The sequence below is a fragment of the Corticium candelabrum genome, chromosome 18, assembly GCF_963422355.1.
Source record: "Corticium candelabrum chromosome 18, ooCorCand1.1, whole genome shotgun sequence".
Lineage (NCBI taxonomy): Eukaryota > Metazoa > Porifera > Homoscleromorpha > Homosclerophorida > Plakinidae > Corticium > Corticium candelabrum.
In genome coordinates, this window is record NC_085102.1 from 780,473 (window position 1) to 789,535 (window position 9,063).

Sequence of the window (9,063 nt, forward strand, 5' to 3'; positions counted from 1 at the left end):
CGTCCAGTTGACATACTACTGTTCATCTGTAACAGTTCTTAACACTATGAAGATGAATGATTACAACACAGAGGAAAATACCATCCACAGTTGTGTGCTGCATCCTAAATATGTGCCATTTATGGTTGTTTCTGTAAATACCGAACTGCATGGTTGTGGAGGGAGAAGTCAAGATAGACATATCAGTGCATTGAGACGTACAGATCATGGATAACAATCATGTGTGTGGATCATCACAGTACTGTACTTCTTGCAAACCCATCCTTAATTTTCCTACTTCTTCCTTTCTCACGAGAAGACACCAAAATGTATGTCTGCTACAGTACTTTCTGGTGTTGCTTATGGAGGACAGCACTGCATGAGCACCTATACCTACTTGCAAATGTCATTACACTAAGATGTATAAGTAAACATCAATGATCAATGAGATTATATCAGTAAGAATCACAGTAGATGTCCAAACATGCATACTGATTCTCTGGTCTACATCTGAAGAGTTACAACTACCGATTTATAATTTATCTGTCAATCTAGACTCTTTTTAAGTTACCACACGGCTCATCCATCAACTTGAAATCATTGCAAATACCATTTAATTCGTGCATTAGACTACAAACGTATCTTCCTGAACAGCTGTTTCAAGGTAGTGAAATTCATATTGCTCATTAGCATTGTTACGGCACACAGTGATCCATAGTCCATTGTGAGGATTAAGCACTGCATCATACACATGTGACAAGGCTCTGTCCACAGATGGACTAAATGTAATACCAAGAGAGTACTTTGGAGTTAACTCATATCGGAGTTCCCAAAAGTGAGCGTTCTTGTTTCTCCATTCTGACCACCGTCTGTTGTTGACACAAGTTTTTGACAGAGCAGACCACTCATGTACTCTAATTGCACTGTCATCATTGTACTGGTAACCAGCACAAACACTGCCATCACATAGAGCCACATAAAAATCACTGTCACGAGTGAGGTTTGACATGTAAAATGTGATGATCACAAGGTAAGTAACCTCTGATGACAGTCTACGAGGAGCAGCAAGTTCCACCTGTACAGAGACCAAACAACAACAATATACCATTTCATATACCCAGATCAAGTGTACCGAGAATTCTGAAACAGCGCCCAGCCAAAAGCTCACCCACTGGTAGAAACTGTTCTCATTTACAGCCCTTGGGCTGCTAACGAGAATCAAGATTGTGGTGTGCGATTCGACGTCGCCGCCGAGAGTTAGTCGATATTCCGAGGCTGTATTAGTAACACACGTTACTATACTACAATGTACGTACAGGTTTGTCAACCAGACAGCGATCTTACACTGTGGATTAAAGAAGGAACCTCTAAAGAAATGCCTGATGAGGGCAGTCAGGTCTGGTCGCACTCCTAAGTTTATAAAGACTTAGTATGCAGGATGCTGCAAGATGTGCCTCACACTTGCCTTCTCTGTGGTGCTCAAGTCAATTTTGACAATTTCTAGAGTTCTCTGTAAACCGCTCGGGCGTTTACTCAGAACAGATTTTCTTCCATAAAACTTCCAATTTTGCATATTGCTGCCCTGGGTGCTGTTTTGGAAATTCTTGGTACAGTCAGTAACTACGTGTATGTAGGCACTCTTCACATGCTACATGTATGAGTTAATATATGATTAGGGTGCTATATGGCTTATAGCAGCATGAAGGATGAGGTTATCGCGCAAGGCAAGCTGAGGTCTATAACCCCGCCCTGAGTGCTTCTAAAAGCCATATATATATATATATATATATATATATATATATATATATATATATATATATATATATATATATATAGCACTGCAATACAAGAAATTTATACCATGATCATGTGACGTAAGGGTGGAATAAGTTACTTCCAGTTAATACCACACCCTCTCTTATACCATGATCATGTGATGTGCAACCAGTCACGAGCATGTATTTAGATGATGTACATGACGTATTATATGGGCAGTGTACAATAAGTTACTTTCAGTTAATATCACACTCTCAAATATCACACATCAGGTGACCAAAGTCTAAAGTACTTATTCGTATGACTAACATGTTATATGGTTTCCAGCACTCGGAACACATTACCTCGGCTCACCTTGGGCAATGCCCCTAACCCTTGTGCTTATAAAAGCCATATAGCACGCTAATCATACTATACATATACACCATCTAAATAGGTGATTGTGACTGGTCAAATGTCACGTGACCAAGGTCTAAAATTTAATTAACGCTAGTTCAGGACAAAGATACGATATAATTTCAGCTGTGAGCCAGAAGTAATGGGACTTTGTAAAAGTCATGTGACTTAGCAAGTAGTGTACTTAAAGTATATGACTAGAATGACTTCTGGTTTGTGACTAGTAAATGATCATTAGCATTTTGCTAGGTGAGCGATGGTGTTCTGTCTTTACTTACCCGGTTGCCGCGTAACAATGGTTGCATTATGTAGCAATAATTTCTGTCAAACAAACACGGGATCTCAGAAACAGACTTTCGGTTTCTCTAGATCTTTTAGCTTTCTAGTTTTTATTTCTTCATTCACGTTTCAATCATCTCACTCATCTACTCGGCTAGTCGGGTAATAACAATGGTTGCATAGCAATAATTTTTTCAAACTAACGTGCGGAAACTCAAAATCAGACTTTCCTCTTCTTCTAGCTTTTTCTTTCCATTCCTTTTGTCATGCGTCATGTTATTTCCTTATTAGTCGCGTATGAGAGCAAATCGAGAGTCATTTCACTCTTCTCGCTAAGAAATTATAATTGAGTCGACCCTCGACAGGGGACCCTTGATTCAATTCTTGCACCTATGCATATATAAATATATTAAATATAATATATCTCAACCTCAATTGACATGGCGAGAGAGGCTTGCTTCGCTTGCCAAAAGCCACAATTTGACCAGACGGCATATTCACCCCCTTGTGGTTGAAACTTTAGGAGTTTGGTCACCAAGTAGCCTAGAGGTTTTAACAGTGATTGCACGTCGAACATCATTCCATAACAATTCATCTATTAGTCAGTCTGTATGTAATTTGCACCAGCAACTTTCTGTCAAATTGTGGCTTTTTAATTAATGCAAGAATGTTGATAGCCAGATTAGCATTGGAAAGTAGAGTTGGTCCTGATTTGGACCTGTAAATATATAAGAAATAATTTTAAAAAATTGTATATATACTAGCTCACTATCCCGTTGTCCGCATTCATGAAGTAGATCTCATTACAGAATTGGCAGCCACAGACGGAATTCTCATACAGTTAATTAATTTAAAGTTGTATGGAAATTTATGTTGTTGCATGAGTATCCCGTTCTAACAATTTATCACTATTCTCAAGACTTTTCATAATTATATCCCGTTCAATGATATCCCGTTCTGAGAAGTTAGCAGAGATCAAGTATCACAACGTATCGAATTTATTTGTTGAGTATCCTGTTCTAAATTTATCATGAAGTGTATCTGTAACCGAGCGTCCAGTTTCAAAAAATCTTGCTGATTGGCATATTGATCGTGATTGCATGTTAGTTACTGTATCCTGTTGAGCTCATGCATTTCGACTGTCGTTGGACGCCATTATTACTTCGAAGACATGCTGTCTTTGCAAGGAACAGGTATATGAAACCTGGCATCTATTCGACGTGAATCCAGTTAGGAAGAATATATGTCCGGGCAAACTTGGAAGTTACATGCAGTTACGTACTCACCCGGATAATCCGTTCCCCGTATGTAGATGAAGTCACAACTCGTCTGACTTTCCCCATTTCGACTGTCCCGTTGGGCGTCGTCACTTCAAAGACGTTGCTGGCATTGCGGGGAACAGGTGTATCGAACGTGGCAAGAATTTGATTCGCCTACACGGTCAAACAAAGTGTAACCGTGTTTTCCAAGACCAAGATATACGAAAAAATATCTTCTATTTCCGACGTTGCCCGCAATAAATGACACGCTCCGCACCTACCATCTGACGTCAGGAATGGGCAGTTCAATTTCGGTGGAGATCCGATAAGCCGTTACAGAGATATTCGCGCACGAGTGGAGGCGGGTTCCATCCGCAGGAAATTGCATCGTCGTGGGAGAAGTCCGGAAGAAGTCCGGAAGACAACGGCAGCTTCACTTTCGACCTCTATGGATTCAGCATGTGCAAGCCAAATTCGGTGGTGAGCAGCCTCGCCGTCTTGGAGATCCTTTCATACAAACAGATACACACACAGACTGACAGCTCTCCTTTATATAGTAGATACAATTGCGCTAACGCCGCTTCCGTCTGTCCGTCCCGTCCCATCCCATCCATATGCACGCAGTGCGGCGGGTTGGGTGCGATTTTGACTGGCTCGCTCTCGACTCGCCGGGGACTCGACTCGGTTGGGCTTTGTTTCGTTGCAGAATTTGCGTCATGCTGTAGACGGGAAGTAGACTCGGGGCGGGGCGGGTTCAATTTCCACTGCCTTCCACGTGCGCTCGGACTTGCCGGGTGTAGGCTAGTATATATAAATATAATATATCTCGACTTCAATTGACATGACAGGCTCGCTTTGTTCGCTAACTATCTGACTATGCCCATCATGCTCCACACCCTTAGTTCCGTCCAGTCACATAGTGGTACTTGCAATAATTATTGATGATACATTGCAACCACAGACAATGAACAAACTGCCAATCAGATCTGAAAACATTCATGAGTGTTTACCAGAACAGTGTAATTCATGTTAGAGACCGCAAGGTCTTGTCGAAAATAAACAACAGAACTTCCATGTCTGCAACTGCTAACACAAAATCAATGACTTCTGTAGTTACGACATTTATATGAGAATATAAAATTGCTTAACCAGGCGGGATATTGATGTCCCAAATGTGATAGCTCTTGTTACTGTACTTTGACAACTACAAACTACTTACGGACTTCGCAGTCACATGAAATGACAGTCACTTAGTTAATAGTATGATTTTAAATAGATTTTACGAGTAGCATGCTTGAAAGGAAAATACCATATACGATGAAACATTGGCAGGAATTTAGATTGGCAGTTTACTAAGAAATTGACAGAAAAAGCATATTGGCGGATTTTATTTTGGCAGTTGGACATCGTTGTTTGATAATTGATATATGTATGACTCGATATTCCCCACCCAGTATAGTTAAGTGGTTGCATCACGAAGGAGTTTGCAATTGGCAGCTGTGTTTGTGGCCATCACATTTTCCTAACTTACTCGTCTCCAACTACCGCATTGAATTGCCGTGCCAGCGCAAAGAATGTGACCCGCATGACTCCTGCTTCATCATAGCTTCATGACCTCGTACTCATGTTTAACATCCATGCTAGACAGCTAGGGTGTACTATATAATAGGCACAGCAGAAGGAAACGCAGGGGTTACCCCTGTAGCCTCATCCACGTGATGTACTGTACCGTTACCTCGCCATTAGAAATCTGATTCACATGGGTGATGACGAGTCGACGTCAACATATCTTGGTGGTCAAATTAATGGCAGATTTTATATTGGCGCTATATGGTAGCATCTAAACTCGCAATTCTTCGGGACAGTCCTAACATGGTTTCCAAAAGGCTCATAGCTGTCGAAGATACTAGTACTAAAGCTGTGTTTACACCCTCACTTCCACAGCTACGAGCATTCTGAAACCATGACAAAAATATGGTCTAGACCACAAATTTAGACAACATCTTGCTTGAAAGCGTGGCAAAAATCTATCTAAAATCACATAAAGTGGCTGCGGTATATATGACCACAAATTCGATAACACTGTTAAAATAGTCTGTAATCATCAAAGTAACAAGAGCTATCACATGTGGGACATAAATGTTGCTTTCATGCAATGTTAGGTTCCCATATAATTGCAGAAAGCCAGGAAGGCGATTAATTTCGCGTTAACACTGACACAGGTAAGTTCTATTGTATATTTCCGATAATACACAGTAATTGCAACGATGAATTACATTGTTCTCGTAAAAGTCTTTCATGAATGGTGGCAGTTGCGATTGACAGTTTGTCCATTGACTCTGGTCGCCATTTACAAACACCAAACGTAATACTGATCGTGGTTGGACTGCACTAAGGTAAGGAAGGATGTGGCACATTCCTGAGGGTGACAGACATAGTAGCCTATCTACACATCCATCCACATAGTCACGATGACAGGAAGTACTGTAAAAAGACTATTGAGTATGGTACTCACAAAGTCACATGACTTCTACAAAGTTTCTTAGCGACCATAGTGTTACAAACCTGAAATCAGTACACAGGCTAACTCCTATTGTAATTAAAGTTATCTTACACACATTTATTGTTTGTATCAAAAAATTGGGAATCTGCAACCATTGCCTAACATTGATTTTTTTCTGCATTGCAAATAAAAAAGCATGCAAGACTCTAAAATAACATGATCTAAGATTAAACCTACAACAGTGCCAATACATAATTATATCATATCACGTGGATTTTGCTAGTCCTGATTGGTTGATGCAGTGGGTACAAATCGTTTGTACGCTAATACCATACTGCTGTCAAAGTCAATGCGTATACCCTACTGTTGCTATGATCAACAGCACAACACAGCTGGTTTCAATAACGCCCAGATGATTTGATATGCCTTTAATGATCGAGCTACTAAACAGCCAATTCACTTAGACTCCATCTAATTAGTTACAGAACAATACTGACAAACAAAGTAAGAAGTAAGATTTACGTACTCACAGCTCAACAGGAACGGTAATTCAAACCAACCAGTGGCCTTGCACGATACAAATTACTTATCGTATAGGCGAATCTCGGATATCGTTGTTATTCCACCTCGGGTGAGTGGCAGCTAATTGCCTCGATAATCACCTGGGCTTCCCTGGTAATTATCTCGCTTTTACCTGCCACTCCCCTTGGGGTAATAAAATGATATCCAGCCTCATGCCCATACAATAGCTAGTAAATGTACAACAGTGCCAATACATAAATGTCTACATTAGTTTTGTAGAAATCTGTTTCACATATACACATATCCCCCTACACACACACTACAGGTATCATAAGACTTTCGAGGATATTACCAACCTTGAGCAGACGTCCATCCATAAGTGAACCCTCACCAAATTCAAGATGTGCTTTCCTGAAAACAGGTTGCTCATAAAACTGAGCATTGTCCATCAACCAGGCTGCGCTCATAAACTTGTAGTAGACAGAACCCTGTGAAAATTACAGAACACAATACTTAGTTGCAATTTCCTTGAATATAACAGTAATTAACAAACTTGTATCCCTGAAGGCCCTGGTGGACCTGGCGGACCAAATCGGCCAGGAACTCCATTAGTTCCACGAGATCCCTATCAACAAACATGAGTCCTAGTCTAGTTATGAGCACTTGCTGCAGCAAATCACCTTAGGCCCCACTGGTCCAGGTGTGCCATGTCTTCCTGGTTGGCCATGACTGCCAGGTTGACCCTTATAATGACAATATGCCAACTTTATCAACAATTTGAGAACACCACTGGCTACTCAATTAGTAGTAGTGACACCAGTAGTCCAACAAACAATGTTCAAAGACTACAGCATCAGTAATACATTCAGTTCACATTCATTTAGTACTCACTGTTCCTGTTTACTTTTTTACAGGGAGTGGCTAGTGAGATTTCCCTTGCGGTCCTTACCTCCTATTAGCTAAGTATAGGATCCCGACATGCACTCTCAGTGGGTGAGTTTGACCTCCGGTATTGGAAAAATAGCATACTCTACATAGATCACTGTGCCTGACATAAACTGCTCAGTGACAGTGTACAGAATGTGCAGTGATGTAATTTATTAGATAATAGAATAATGATACCGTGATAATGTGTACCTTAGCCCTTTAGCCTTCTTTCATATGCAGAAATGCTATATATGGCTCTTCCCAAACCCCTATAACCTGAATCCAAGCTCTTATGGTTCCAATGGTATACAGATCACTTTTCTGTAACCTAGGGTAGGCTGATCGATATACTGTACAATGTAAAAAGTGAACATGAACAGAGAGTAGGTTATAGCTGGCTTGAGCACCATACAGTAAAGCAGTATGACATGGAAAATGCTTTCTCCACTCCTTTACCATTTCCCATTATAAGATACCGTATAACCGGTTATTTCTGTTTTAAATTACTGCGATATGAGAATTAGACAAGTGTTTTAAAGGAGAACTCCCACGATTCTGTATGTAAGGTTCAGATGAAAGGTATCAGTGTGAGTGATCCATCTATCAATGATTTATAGCGCTCACCCTTCTCTGATTGCTAGTAGAAGCCTGTAAAGTAGGGGGCGTAACTGTGTAGTGTGCCGCCATTTTAAATGATGACGTCATGAGTTCATTGCTTCACGTGCAGTATAGGGGGAGTTACCTCAGTACACGTGCAAATGGTACACTGTATAGCCTTCGGTTGCTGTAACAAAGACATCGACATCATGCGAGGGGTGAGTTTCTTTACTCTACCTCTCAAGAAGCCAGAGCTCTTGAAGCAATGGCTTGTCAAGTTGCGTTTGAAAGACCCACCCGTATCCAAGCACAGCCGTGTTTGTTCTGAGCACTTTACTCCAGAATGTTTCGAACGAGACCTAAAAGCTGAGCTACTTGGAACAAAGACCGTGAGACGTCTCAAGCCAGACGCGTTGCCTACAATCTTTTCTTTCACGGAGCAAAAACCACCACGTATCACTGGCAGGAAGCGAGCACAAAGAACTGTACGGCCATGCCTTGCCTTACTAAACATGTAGTGCACCAACACATAACGTATTGTAGCATTACGCCTATATGTCCACAAGATGTAGACAGAAAGTGTATATATATATATATATATATATATATATATACCTACACAAAGAATCTAGATCTGAACACAACACTCTGTTATTGTGAAAAGCCAGAGCCACAACATTACAAACTACAGTAGTAACGTTAAATTTTAATTGAACATGCAAACATTCCTGTATACTGTTACACATTGTGCTTACGTAGCATGCAAACCAAGTACTATTCTATTTTGGTGGAGTATAATCCACTCCAATACTTTAAATTTAGTAA

At 40.6% G+C, this 9,063-nt stretch overlaps 1 protein-coding gene across 1 annotated transcript; it reads right to left on the minus strand.

Moving 5' to 3' along the window:
- Positions 1 to 403: 403 nt before the first annotated feature.
- On the minus strand, positions 404 to 7,845 carry LOC134193983 (uncharacterized). The gene is made up of 4 exons (XM_062662861.1): positions 7,395 to 7,845; positions 7,268 to 7,339; positions 7,071 to 7,202; positions 404 to 1,054 (listed from the first exon to the last, which is right to left on the minus strand). Exons 3-4 carry the CDS (start codon positions 7,179 to 7,181, stop codon positions 605 to 607), a joined length of 561 nt encoding a protein of 186 aa, XP_062518845.1. The 5' UTR covers positions 7,182 to 7,202; positions 7,268 to 7,339; positions 7,395 to 7,845; the 3' UTR covers positions 404 to 604.
- Between the last annotated feature and the right edge of the window lie 1,218 nt (positions 7,846 to 9,063).